Consider the following 14,571-nt stretch of genomic DNA (forward strand, 5'->3'; position numbering starts at 1 on the left):
TGGTGTAATTGTAATTTGGTTTGCTTTTTGTTAATGTGTTTTGCGCTTCTCAGCCACCGTAGCAAAAGGCACTATGAGAAAAAACTGAAATGTTGATACGAACCAATAATAACATAAAGCTTTGTTTTTTAAACACAACATTATACAGTATATGGGTCATTCTCCTGAAAGGGGTATCAAAAGTGTGACATAGAAAGCAAAAATTAAGCTCTAATTTCTAACCAAATTGCATATTAAAATAAAGTATCACTAGTTCAATATTCATGAAGAAAAACTTGCAAGAAAATATCATATTTTAGTATATTTCATGGTACTGTTTACTGAAATCACAATGCTCTACTTTATTTACTTATGTTTTGATAAATGCACTTGATTTGCACTTTTTATGAGTAAATAAATGAGTTTTAAGTCAAAGGTTTTGAATTTTTTTTTTGACAATTTGGATCTTACATGTGATTTTTACATTATTAAGTGCCTTACTGTTTCTTTCCGTTTTCTGTGTATACACATAAAAAGTCATGGAAAAATTATATTGTGTACTCAATTTGCATTACAATTGGAATTTATGATCGATTCACTTTTAGCAAAATTGTGTGTGGAATACGCTGTTTACGTTTAATGAGGTGTACGTTTTGGAATGAGTTCAGTCAAAGTACATGTTTTGGATGCAGCAAAATGCGTTTGGTGCACAATGAGGTGTTACCTTCGGAATCACGGCAGCTGAAACTTAAGTTTCACTGTTTTGTATTATTTGTCTTTGCCACAAACTTTTCCATCTCACAAAATGACAATGCGCAAACGGGTGAAATTGACATCTGATTGTGTTTTATACACAACAGGCACAATGAAAGTATTCAACGTTGTTTCCCGGTTATTCAATATGTTTAATATGTGCATTTTCACATGGCTATGGCTTCAAATCACTGTAGTCTGTGCATCATGACCCTCAAAGTAACTAAACTGTCTGGCACGTCTTGGCATTGTGGTGTTGTGGCAACCGCCCCAGAATGCAGAAACAAGACCTGGTGCAGGTAAAAAGTATTTATTCTTGAAGGAATGCAGAAAAAAGGAAGCTTGCCGGATGTACGCAAAACATAATGGTGGACAGACAACCGACGTACCGCAAGCAGTAAACCAAACTGACACATTCAATGCTCAAACAAAGAATGACGCCACTGGCTGAACTAAATAAATGGAAACTTAAATTAGCGGCAGCTGCGTGTAATCAGGAACGTAAAGAAGCACACAGGACCAGGCAACTCTACAAAATAAAAGGCATGAAACGGCAACAGAGGTATAATAATGGAATATAAACAAACTGACCCGAAAACACAGAGCGTGACACTGTCGCTGGTACCCCTTTAAGGAGTATTACCCATCTATAGTACATTAGGTTAAAAGACTCAACTACCTGAACCATGCTGTTCTCACTATCGTGGACGAGTTAGTGTCACGCCCTGCAGTGCCACTAGTTAGTTGCTGCAGGTGAGCAGTATGGGTCCAGCGACACAGATGCGCCGATGCGTGCGCCGAGCTCTCAGGGCAAACCCCGTGTCGTTGCGCGTACCGCTTTAAGATAGTCACGTGACCAATGCCGGAACTGTGACGACACGGCAGTCGCGCGCCAAACTGTGTTTAAAAGGAAGTGCATCTGTCAATAGGATGGAAGCGCAAAACGAGCATCGAGTAATTGACGCGTTCATTGCGGTCAAAGATGGAGGACCTCCATGGAAAACGTACATTTTCTGCCGTGTGGGATCATTTTGACTTTTTGCCGGAAATAAAATAAGGTATTTATATCGATCTCCTCATTTTACCCACTTCTTGTCATATTTTCCAAATATTCTGTTCTAGTGAAATTATTTTCAAAATAACTCTTAGTTTATTATTCATATTATTTTTTTGCAGGTGAAACGTCGCATTTGTGCGGCAGTTTCTATGCACACCAGCATCTTCTGTGCCTTGCGAACGCATATTCTCCAAAGCAGGAGAAACTGCGTCAAAGAAACGAAATAGAGTAAATTACAAAACACTGGAGAAACTCTTTTTTTTTTTTTTTTTATAAAAATCTTTCAACAATGAGTCCATTGTCATTGTCATTCACAGCACTTTCACTGAGGTTTTGATATTATGACAGATGTTCACTAATTTATCACCTGTGTCTCAAATATTAAAGAGGATTTTTAATTAAAATACATATATGGAACAAGAAAATGTGAATGCAAATACGTAAATGACGGTATTGGATACAATAGGTCATCAAATCAGTGTCAGTTGAGCCTGTCGACTATGTTTCCTGCAGGGATTTTTTAAGTCCACCAGGTGTCAGTATTCAGCAACATAGTGTCAATACAGTGTGTCACTGCGTCGAAACGTTACGTGATGCCTCATCTAAGAAAATGCGGTGTCTCTGTTTGTTTTGGTTTCTCCCTTTCTCATTGCATTTGTCGTTCTTTGCAGAAGCTGGACTTAATTGAGGGGAGGAGCTACCGGACGAGCCACAGGTGTTTCAGATCAGGATCCCCCTTTTTAGTCACTCCTGTGGTGACAAGAAGGCGTCAATTGATTACGCCTCTTTACACACGCCACACACTAGTCTTCTTGGACTTCCGCGCAGGGTCTTTTGCCGAAACCTTTTTATGCCTGGTGCAGTGAAGCTCTGGTTTCTTTTGTTTGCGCCTCCTGTATTTGACTGTTTGACCATTTAGCTCTTATTTTTTTATTGCCTTTTTCATGGTGCCTTTTTCTTGCTCGAGTTACTCTGGCACCATAGATTTTTGTGCTTAATGGCCTCTGTGATCCACTCAACAGCCATTAAAAGTATATTTAATTTCACAGCTTCCTGCTGTTCTGCATTTTTGGGATCCAACCCACTACATAGCGTGACAGTTAGATCAGGGGTGCCCAAACTTTTTCCACTGAGAGTTGCAAACTGAAAATCGAAAGATGCACTGGGCCATTTTGATAATGTTTTATGTATTTTTAAATATTGTACTAACTATAACAATTTTGAATTTTAGATGCAATATTATTAGTATTATGAAGAAATGTTTATTATAAAATTGATACTAAATATATTGTTATATCAATAGTATTTTAAAGTTTATTTCAATATTTTATTGTATATATTATGTATTTATATTTAACATATATATATTTAAAGACAAAGCTTGTTAGTATCAACATTTCAGTTTTTTCTTTTTAAATGTTATATTTTGCTCTAGTTTTCCCCCTTTTTTTTTTTTTTTTTTTTTTAGCACAACCCCTTCTAAGTCTCTTATTTGCTCTTCTCAGTTGTCGATATTTTTTGTAAGTATTTTTATAAATGTATTTGTGACACACAATACTGGATCATTCTTACCAACAAGGTCCCACTCGACATTAGCGATGTAATTACTGATGTCTGCCTCTAACATCGTCAAGTCCACAGACCAGCCCCCATAAGTCCAGGAGCCAAATTTGAGGTCACATTTCTGGATGTCAAAGGGGAACCAGCGGACGTCTATATAGCAGGTGCTCTTAAAGATTGCTGATAGGGAGAGAAAATAAGGGAAGAGTGGTTACAGGAAGCAAAAAGTAGACTCATATGAGAGAGTGTAGTCATTCTCTCTTCGATAAAGGAAGCAGCGAGACACCTGAAAAGCAATAATTGTGCCACTAAAATAAGCAGCAGGAGATGTTTATTGTGAATGGTAATAAGAGTAAAAAAAAACAAAAAAGTAAAAGCAGTCAGTAATTCTTCCAAAAGCAAGCATCACCTGAACTCCAATCTTAAATTACTCATGAAAACAATGCAGCTCTGCATGAAATTATCGTAATTTCCGGGGTATAAACCGTTACTTATGCTTTGAACCCTGCGGCTTATACAGTGATGTGGCTCATTTATGGCTAAAAGAACTACAATTCCCATTATGCTTAAAGCGCAGCTTCAGGAAGAATGAATGAATTGGATGAGTGAAGTGGACGCTAATATCACGTTTTGAAGTCTTATGCAGCGATCATGTTTTGATCTGACAAATCTGAAGTAAGTTTGATCTACAGCTTCTGTTTGGATTGCTTGGACTGTGGCAGATGTTGAACTCAGATGCAAGAAGCGCCTCATGACTCATCAATGGAGATAACGAGTGACACATGGAACATCGAGTGGATGTAGGATTGGAAATTTTGTGTCAAAAAATCCACCATCACCAACGAGTTTCAAAAGGCTGAATTACTGCGTGATGAAGAGGACAGCTCAAGCTCACGGGCTTATTTGCATATGTGCATAGGTTACATATGCACAAATCTTTTTTTCTTTTTTTACATTTAGTGGGTGCGGCTTACATATCGATGCGCTCTACAGTCCAGAAATGACAGTAACTGAAATATGGAGCAGACAAAATGAGCTATTATTTGCTTCTTAATGACAGACAAGTGTGAAGACATCCAAATGATTTGAAACCACAATTTATGACTAATGGCAATAAACATGGGCCAGTTCGTCTGACGGTACGATAACCTTGGGCAAAAATATCACAACTTCACTGGATTATAATTACATCGCTAAAATGCATTATTTGAAATATCTTTATGATTCTGTTAAACAGTCATGTTTAAACAATATAATAGAACATGACGGAAGTACAAGTAGAACATCCATCCATCCACTTTTTATGCCGCTTGTCCTCACTAGGGTCGTGGTATGCTGGAGCCTATCACAGCTGACTTCGGGTGAGACGCGGGGTACACCCTGGACTAATGGCTGGTCAGTCACAGGACTGACACATAAGAGGCAGACAACCATTCACACAGAAAATGCCCTAACTTTGTTGTGAGGCAGCAAAGTTAGGTGTTTCTGCAAACTATACGTGGTTATAAAATGGCAGTTTTTCAAATTCACATCTATTGACTGTAAACATGTTAACATATCTTGCTGTAAATTTGTACATATTAATTGGTATATATTATGCATTATTACACAAAGTGAGCACTGAGCTTACCTGGAGGTAAGAATAAACAGCCTCCGGACTGGTTCACCAAAACGTTGGTGTGGTAGGTGGCATCAAATTTTTCATCTGCACTGTGGGCGACATGGAATCATAATCAGAAACCAGTAAGCAGCATACATTTGGATGAGCCACAAACCATCCAAATACACACCTAATTATTATATACAACCAAATGATTTGCATTTAGTTCTTTATACGCAATCAAAGAGTTTAGTTGGAGCTACTACTGAAACTGGAATGATTTAAATAAAAAAAATCCTTTTAGTGTCAAAGACTGGCAACACGAAACAATCAGTGTAGCTATCGCTCTCTCCCTTTTTTTTACTTTGAATACAACAATAATATAAAATAAAATAGTCTCCAAGATAATTTCAGACACAATAGTAATAAAAAACAAAAAGGTTATGGTGGTAATTTCACCAAAACGCTTAAAGCATTATCATTAGATTTTGTACGTGTAAATATGTTAATATGTACTAGTATTGTATGGTGCGAGTGTCAGTGTGTGCTGGAGCGTGGTGACGTAGTTATGCGCGCTCTCGTTCACACGTTTCTGATGTGGACTAGGTAAGATGTAAAATGTGCTGTCGACCCGAAAGTTGCGTGAAATGTGTTCGTGGATTTGTTGTGCTGTCTCGTCGATGACTGTGTTGTGTTGTATGTTGCATTGTGGATGTCTAGTGAGATTTTCCCCCAACGTGTTTATTGTATTGTGTACTTTAAAACAATGGTGTGCTAACGAAGTGGAAGCTAGCTTTGCTAGCACGGGTCGGCTAGCGGCCATCTTTTCATGTCTGCACATATTTGATGTATTTGGTATCTCCTTGTGATTTCCTGGAGAGCCAGGAAATGCATGGAGGAGCACACAGCTCATGTATTGTATGTTCCACACAGGTATGATGTCATTGCTGCACCAGCTGTACATTTTGTTCTTTATTTTATAAAGTTCAGTATTGTGTGCGCCATGTGCTGTATTCTCGTGAGTACTCTCTGCACGTTTCTGATGTGGAAGAGGAGAACCAGGAAATGCATGAAGGAGCACACAGCTCATGTATGTTTCAAGCAGAAATAAAAGACATCAAAGACCATCATGACTCCCTTCTTTATAACCCACCAGAACACAACGCAGAGGAAACTAAGGCGGGTTACTCTTGTGCCGTGACCTGCGGATGCAGCTGGAGATTGATGCCGTCTCGATCGCCGTGGGATGCTCACCATAGTCGGCTACTTTTCTGATCATTTGCTGTGACATATATGAAGATATATATTTTTTCCTGGTTTCTCTGTGTATATATAATCATACAAGTCTGATTATAACCATAGACATGTCTGTGCTAAGGGGTGGAGTCGATGACGGGGAATGTAAATTGCTCTGATATGGGATTTGGAATAGGGTGGTTCCTAAGGGGTGGTGTCTAGTCTCCTGAAGTGGGTGGGTTGAGTGCCCCGAGATTTAATTCCACACCTGTTCAAAGTTCCCCTTGTGACCAGCAGAGCGATCATGTGAGCGCTTGAAGCAGAGCACCTGTAATGTTGAACTGAGTACCCTCATCAGTGATTTGGCTAATGAGATTTGAAGGTTGACCAGAGGGAGGGCGAGGCCGTGTTGACGTTTTGTGGGGTTTCGTTTTTTAGAAGGCATTTTTGTGATGCAAATGTTTGAACCTTTTGAACGCATATTGTTTCTAGAAGCCAAACTCTTTACTTAATTGTCCCCAACAACTAAGCGGAACTACGTTCTTCATCACAGAAATCTGACTACAGCTGGACCTAGGAGACCAAGTGGGGAGTAAGTCATTGTTATTGGACTACAATGCTGATGGGGATGTCATACAACTTCATGTCAAAAATCCGAACTATCCCTTTAACACACCTAAGGACCACTGCTAACTTTTTAACAGGTGGTTAACTGTCAAGATGGAGTTTGTGGCTAACGCTGCCTTCATGATGCCATACTGTCATGTCTCCTCCTTAGGTGCATTGCTGATGTCTAGGGAATACATGTGTAAATACAAAGAGAATCAATAATAAAAAATATACAAATGTAGTCATATTCTTTTTACATTTCATCATTGTCTTTGTTTTTTTCAATTTGGCCTAACTGCACAACACGAGATAGGAAGGCACTCCAGCGGGTGATCAAGACCTCACAGCACATTGTTGGGGCAGCCCTCCCCTCACTGCAAGACATTTATACTGTAAAACTAGAGTCCTGTTAAGAACAAACAACCTCATCAAGGACAGCACACATCCACAACACTCATTATTCACACTCCTACCGTCAAGCAGACGCTACAGGAGTTTGAAGTCCAGGACCACAAGGCTGGCAAACAGCTTTTACCCACAGGACATCAGGCTTCTCAAAGAAGCACTCACACACGCCGCACGCAACACACGCACACACTCATAACACTTTATTTATTTATTTATTGGTATTAATGTCTCTTCTGTTCTTGTTGCTTAATTTAAGTATTTTCCGTGTTTATTGCCATGCTCAAACTTTTCCAAACGTAGTCTCTGCAGTTGGAACTGAATTTTCTTGTCAGTAATTTCTTTTAAGTCTAGTTTCAGTTTCCTTAGGTTACTTAGAATATGCTCATCTTGTGAGTCAGCATGAGCTGCTTCGATGATTTGGATTTTTTTCTCCAACTCTGATTCTAGTAATCTCTCTTTCGTTTTCTTATATGATGAACATGAAATGTTTTTTCCGCGCATTACTGCTTTTGCTGCCTCCCACAGAATACTAGCCGAGACACCGGGTTGGTCATTGAAGTCTAAAAACATTGTCCACTCTCTTTCAAAGTATTTTAGGAAGTCTGAGTCTTTTAGTAATGATGTATTTAATCTCCAGCATCTAGTAGGAGCGCTCATAGTTTGGTTAGTGAGAAAAAGAGAGACTGGGGCGTGATCACTAATGGTGATAGGGTGTATGTGAATGTTTGAAATGTCAGATATGATTGAGATGCTTGTCAAAAAGTAGTCAATACGAGAGTAGGTGTGGTGCACTGGTGAGAAATAAGTATATTCCCTGTGTTAGGTGAAAGAGCGCCAAGCATCACAAAGACCAAAATCATTCATGTATTTCTTCGATGTTGATTGAGACTCACGATGTCTCCCAGCTGGGCTAGACCTGTCCACTTCTGGATTAAACACTAAGTTGAGGTCCCCTCCCAAGATCATACTTGTATCCAAATGTGCAGAGAGAGAAGAAAAGGCGGCATGAAAGAAGGAGTGGTCGTCAACATTAGGACCATTTATGTTGACAATGCAGAAATGTACATTATCAACAGATATGTTCATTATTATATATCTCCCTTCTGTGTCTGTAATAGTGTTGTGGCGTGTAAAATTCACCCTCTTGTTAAACGACCCCTCTCTGTGTGGAGTTGTAACTTGCTAAATATGTGTGTGGGAACTGTGGTGAGTGAAGTGTATGGACAGCTGACTTAGACATGTAAGTCTCTTGTAATAAGACAATGTCTGCTTGGGTGTTCTTCAAATGATTAAAAATGTTTTGTCTTTTTTCTATCGACCCAACTCCCCTGACATTCCAAGTGACAAACTGTAGTGAGTTCATCCTACACTAGCTTTTGGTGATGTGTATGTAAACAAGATCAAATGTGAAGTATGTGTACCTGGAAGTAAAAATCATGGGAGTATATACAGTACATTTAAATGTATGCTTAATTTGTACATAGGCAAAGTGTAACATAGTAATCCTGAATGAACTAAGACAACTAAAGTGAGGACGTGATGTGGGTTTATGCATAAGTGAGATGAGCGTGCTTGTGAGTAGTTGTGATATCCGTATCAATAGTGGAATATGATGTGTATGTGTAGAAGAATGCGTGCACGTGTGTGTATTTGTGTGAATAGCTTGAATTTGGTTGGGTTTGGACTTTGAGGGTGTATGATGTCACTGTGAAGAGATGCTGATGAAGGAGACAGCTGGCAGACAAGAGGATATGTGACAATATGAGGAGGGGAGAAAACGTGAGACAGAGGGGGGAATAGAAGAGGAAGAAAGAGAAGAAGAAGAAAAAAAGGACAAAAAAGAAGAAAGGCTGTGCATACATACAGTGGGATAGAGAGAGAAAAAAAAGTGTGGGGGGGGGTAAAGTGGGAGCAGACAGTAACATGCAAATGCTACAAGTGTGCGCGCTGCGAGATAGAAAGAAAAGTTACCTGGTTGAGATAGATCATTAGTTACCATATCAATACAGCCACGGTGTTACTTCCCGGTCGCGGTAAAGTTGTCCTTTGACGAAGAGTTTATCCACCGTGATGACAGCTCGGCATCCCTCGTTAATGAACTTCCTCCGAACAGGGAATAGGCGTCTGCGCCTGTCGAGGATTTCTCGGGGGAATTGATCGTTGATGCTGAAGTCCGTCCCCTTCAGCTCCCGGCCTCGGCCCTTCACCTGTTCCTTCTGCTTGAAATGTTCAAATTTCGCCACGATGGGTCTCGGCCTACGGTTCTCTGGCTTCTTGTCTCCCAGGCGGTGAACGCGGTGAAAAGTGATGTTTTGGATGGCGTCCGCTGGGAGTTTGAGTTGTTGCGCCATGAAGGCCCTCACCGATTCTTCCGGGACCTCCTCAGATTTTTCGGGAATTCCCGCGAAGACCAGATTGTCCCTCATGCTCTGGGCCTGGAGGTCTAAGATCGTCTCCTTCTTGGTCTTATTTTCTTGGACGAGTTGTGAAACTCCGTCAGTGAGGGACTTAACCGAGTCGCAGAGGGTGGCGTTCTCCGTAACCAAGGAGACGATCTGGTTTTGGCTGAATTCCAGAGATTCACGGATGGCCTGGAATTCTTTGTGAAGCACTTCGACGAGAGCGAGGCAGCCCTCCAAGCAAATCAGCCTCTTATCGATGGACTCAAGGATGTCTCTGATGTCAGTGCCTGGCGGAGATATTTCTCCAGGTGAGTCCTCCGTGCGGCTCCACTTGGGGTTTGGTGTCTTGGTTGATTTTCCCATAACTACGCGTTCGAAGCACCCGTCGATGTACTCCTCCACATCTTCCAGTTTTTGGCTTGGTTAGGCATTTAAGGTGTTTATGCTGGTTTTGTGTCGAGATACTTTGCGAATGTTTAAGTAGTTGAGTTTGTCTTTTTTTTTCCAGAGCGCTATGTTCCGCTTGTCTGTATTCCGCGCGTCACGCACACTCTCGCGAGATTACAGCATTACGTCACTTCCCCTCCCCTCTCTTAAATATTTTTATTTGACGCAACCTCTGGCTATGTTCTTTGGTTTCTGTTATTTGTATACATTTTTGTAATTAATAAAGATTGTTAAAAAAACAAACTACATAGCCACTGCAAGCAGGAATCGTGTAATCATGTATGGGCTAGTCATCCTGGCAGAATCTTTTGCCTTTGTCATTACTAAATGCAATGACAAAAAGCAAATGGAAAAGACATAGACAAAACAGGAACAGCGACGCCAAAATGGAAAAAACAAAGACAATACAGAAAAAACAATGACAAAATGGAAAAAGAATATGACTAAAGCGCAACCCTTCTCGGCCACAGCGGGTGGCTTTTTCCCGCTCTATACTCCCGAGCTCCGTGGCAGCGTGGAGGCTGCTCGGATTCACCTCGCCCGCACATGGCAGGTGGCTAGCCCCCCACTCCAGAGCGTACAGTGATGTTGGCGTTCTCTAATCTAATCATTAAATGCAGAGCATCGTAGTGAAGTGTGTTTGCTGTGAATCATAGTCACACTAGCACCAACAGTTATCATGGTGAGATATGTTTATTGTATTCAGCATACAGTGTGGGTGGTCAGGAAGTGAGCTAAACAAAAGATGTAAAACACATGGCCGTATGTGGACAGCACACTGCATTATCAAACTTTATTCAACTTTTGGAATCAACCGTTGTCCCATCTATTTTTTTTTACCATCACTCTATATTTGTTTTCAGCACAGTATCACTATACTACTTTTACTATTATTATTATTATTATTTACAATGAGTTAATAGTTGTAGCCCATCATTCATGCATATGTGTCATTCCTGCAGGAGATGCTGAGCCAAGTGATGTCAGCTGCTACAAAATCCAGGACCTTTCAAAAGCTACAATCTCTGTATGGAAAAGTGAAATACACCAAAATGCAACTATGGACTTTCTTCCAAAACAATCACAGACAACATCAACGACACGAGGTGAGCGAGGCCAAAACAGGAAGGTTTTTAAACCTTGAAATGATGCTTGATAAGGTTGTCGCAGCAATCTTCTGGCCCCCCACCACCAGGCCCAATGGCAGCTAGCGACGTTCAGGGTGTGCATGCACGAATAGGTCTTTTGGACCGTTTGATGGCACATCGAAATGTGCAAGTGACTGTTCCTGCACCTATCCCATCACATTCATATACCCCCAAACCCTTTCAAAGGTCTGTCAAGTGTGTGATGGAACCAATCATTCTACCCTTATGCACTGTAGAAGGGAGAATCTGTGTCTGGAATGCTACTCCCCTGGCCATTGGAAAAAAGACTGCAGAAGATTAGCACGTAACCCTGCCAGCCAACCCAAACCCAGCCAAAGCCACGTGTCGGAAAACTAACGCGCCTACGCTTGGAGAGGGGCTGCATGTGTTGTGACGGAATCACCCTGTGTTGTTGAGTTGGATCTCAAACTTCTTTATGTTAACACATGTTCAACTGTACCTGATGATTCTGAAGTGAACAGTTGTTAGATATGTCTTGCAGAACCCAATGGAAGGGTGGTGATGTTCCAGACAAGATCGGCACTGTGAAACTGTAGCCTCAGAGTGAACACGCTTTGGGGCAGGCTGCCTAGGTGTGCTCCAATGTTATTGTGGAGCCACTTTGAAAGTTACTCCAAGTTAGCTGATGTTTCACTGTGAATTGCAGAATGAAGATTTTATTGAAGATTTTAACATTCAGCTGGATGCCAGGTGCCGTGTGAGCCTATTGGATCAGCTACCACATTGACTTGAGTTCCAGGCTTTCTGACCTTGGGTTGGGCGACCTTGACATTGACTCATGCCATGCCAGTCCACAGTGTAAGACTGGACTTGTACGACTTATTGAGGAGTTTGAGGACATTTTTTCTGGACACTCACTTGATTGTGGCGAGGCTTGGGGGTTTGTGCATCGCATCCAATTGACTGATAGCTGCCCATTCCACATGCCATACAGGAGAGTGCCCCCGCCTCACTATGAAAAACTCAGACAGGTGCTCATCGAAATGGAGGAAAAGGGCATAATCTGCAAGTCCATGAGTGATTATGCATCAGCTCTCATTTTGGTGTGGAAGAAGGATGGTGGACTTAGAATTTGTACCAATTTCAGATGGCTGAACGCACAAACTTTAAAGATGCCCATCCATTGCTGCACCAAGCTGACTGTCTCGCTGCACTCGGAGGCAATGCCTTCTTCAGCACAAGGAACCTGACCTCTGGCTTCTATAATGTCCCCATGTGTGAATAAGACAAAAAGTACACAGCCTTTACAACAACTGTCAGCTTGTATGACTTAGTGAGGAATGGAAAGGCATTCACAGATGACGAATTTTCCAAAACATTCATGCTTGATGTGTGTTTGAATGAAATGGATAAATAAACATTTAAGGTTACTTTTACCTTCAGTGAAGATGTTATTGTTGCCAAAGACACAATGAGGCAGCAAAATCAACACAGACCCCACCTTCGTGTTTTGCTATGAGCTATTTCTTGAATTCAATAGTATTTTTCATCTTTATCAAAATTCTGGCAACTTTCATTTTGGTTTATTTACATTGCAGTGGAAAGCAAAGGAAATGGTAGAGGACATGAGAAAAGGACATGAGGTGAGGAACACTATTAAATTCAAGAAATAACTCACAGCAAAACACAAAGGTGGTGTCCGTGTTGATCTCACTACCACATTGTGTCTTTGGCAACAATCACGTCTTCATTGAAGGTAAAAGTAACCTTCAACCTTCATTTACCCATTTCATTCAAACACACATCAAGCATGAATGTTTTGGGAAATTCATTATCTGTGATTGGCTTTCCGTTCCTCACTATTGCTAAAGAACCTGTTCTCTCCACAAAGGCGAACTCCTCTGTCCTTTCGTGCTGAAATGTACCATACTCCTCATCTTTATTTATTTTCGCCATCTCTTCTTCAAAAGTGTTTGCACTAGCTACAGAATTAGTTAGGCGGGAAGTTTACTTCTTGACCGTTCAATGACCCAGTCGGCTACAGCATTATCCAATTATAATCGTGTTTTGCCGTCTAAGCTGGAAACAATCGGAAGGACAGGTGGCATCTGCATTGCAGTAGAAAATGGGTAGACGGATTAAAATCATAATAATAATTTATATTTTCAACATTTTTTTTAACACTGATTTCTGTAACGTTTTACCCTAAAATGTCAGCGAAAAAAAAAGTGTTAAGAAACGTGTGAGAGCCAGATGCAGACATCAAAAGAGCCATACATGGCTTGCAAGTTAGGTTGCCAACCCTTGCTCTAATTATTTTTCTTCACCTATTTCTCCTAGTGAATTTTAGGCGAAACAAATGAGAAACATTTTTAGACAAAATAGAAACTAAAAAGAGGCTGAAATGAGAATCTCCCCTGAGCTGCAGAAGTGCAAGCTTCGAGCAGTAACATTTTTCTCTGGGACGTCTCACCTATTTCTCCTAGTAAATTTTAGGAGAAACACATGAGAAACATTTTAGACAAATTAACTAATGAGACTGAGATGAGAATCTCAAATTTGTCTCCTGAGCTGTAGACGAGCAAGCTTTTAGCAGCAGCTGACAAATGGACCATTGTGCTTTTTACCTCATTAGCTGATTGAATAGAGTGCTTCTGATTTGAATTATTCTCATGTTTCTTGTTTAATGAGCTTCCTTTCCAGTACACGACAGTTTTTCTGACCCTGCTCCACCCGTCTTTGTTTCTGTTGTTTACTTATGTCAGACTGTGTTTCTGAAACGCTCTTAAAAGTGTTTAAAAGTGCATTATGAGCTCATATTGCATGGGATATGTAATCAGAATATTAGCTTTCGTACAGAGACTAATAATAACATTGCCAGAACTGGTGTGTGTATGATTGAGCACTGTCTGACATTAAACACCCTGCTGTACGTACCTGTTATAAAGGAGAATGTCTGGCTTCCAAAGAAGATGATCAGGAAATCTCACAGTGGACACCCCGTTATAGTCAGATGTGTTCCACAGCAGCTGGTAGTCATTCCATGACTATGGTATACAGAAATATGACATATTAAACATACCATATAATGGCAGAATTAAGATTAGGTCAACCCTGAATGCCTCCAGATTACATACATTTCATCAATGGAGTTGGAGTTGAAAGGCACACCTTTGCAATAATCATGCTCTTTAAACAGATTCTTGATCAATCAAAGCTGCCACATGAAAGAATATCTTTGCTGCAGTGTCTCCAGGAATCAATCTAATCTTTGGAATCTAATTTTTTCTTTTTCAGCAATAATGCTGAACCTCAGAAGTCCTTGATTCATACAAAGCTTGTGATCGGCTGGTGCTAGACACACTATTGTGTATACTTTTAATTGAAAACATTGTCATTTCTTTTCACATC

The 14,571-nt window shown here is 40.5% G+C and overlaps 2 protein-coding genes across 5 annotated transcripts in view; both read right to left on the reverse strand.

Moving 5' to 3' along the window:
* The window catches only part of chrna7a (cholinergic receptor, nicotinic, alpha 7a (neuronal)), a 50,299-nt gene that overhangs the window by 6,507 nt on the left and 29,221 nt on the right, over window positions 1-14,571 (reverse strand). For all 4 annotated transcript variants that reach the window (XM_054770432.1, XM_054770431.1, XM_054770430.1 and 1 more), the window contains 3 exons: window positions 14,098-14,207; window positions 4,980-5,059; window positions 3,362-3,529 (listed from right to left, as the gene is read on the reverse strand). In XM_054770432.1, coding sequence (XP_054626407.1) covers window positions 3,362-3,529; window positions 4,980-5,059; window positions 14,098-14,207 — 358 coding nt within the window. The remainder of the gene's footprint in view (window positions 1-3,361; window positions 3,530-4,979; window positions 5,060-14,097; window positions 14,208-14,571) is intronic.
* On the reverse strand, window positions 5,066-12,565 carry LOC129178322 (uncharacterized). The gene is made up of 2 exons (XM_054770434.1): window positions 12,079-12,565; window positions 5,066-11,853 (listed from the first exon to the last, which is right to left on the reverse strand). Exon 2 carries the CDS (start codon window positions 9,965-9,967, stop codon window positions 9,203-9,205), a length of 765 nt encoding a protein of 254 aa, XP_054626409.1. The 5' UTR covers window positions 9,968-11,853; window positions 12,079-12,565; the 3' UTR covers window positions 5,066-9,202.

Source organism: Dunckerocampus dactyliophorus, chromosome 3, assembly GCF_027744805.1.
Source record: "Dunckerocampus dactyliophorus isolate RoL2022-P2 chromosome 3, RoL_Ddac_1.1, whole genome shotgun sequence".
Taxonomy (NCBI): domain Eukaryota; kingdom Metazoa; phylum Chordata; class Actinopteri; order Syngnathiformes; family Syngnathidae; genus Dunckerocampus; species Dunckerocampus dactyliophorus.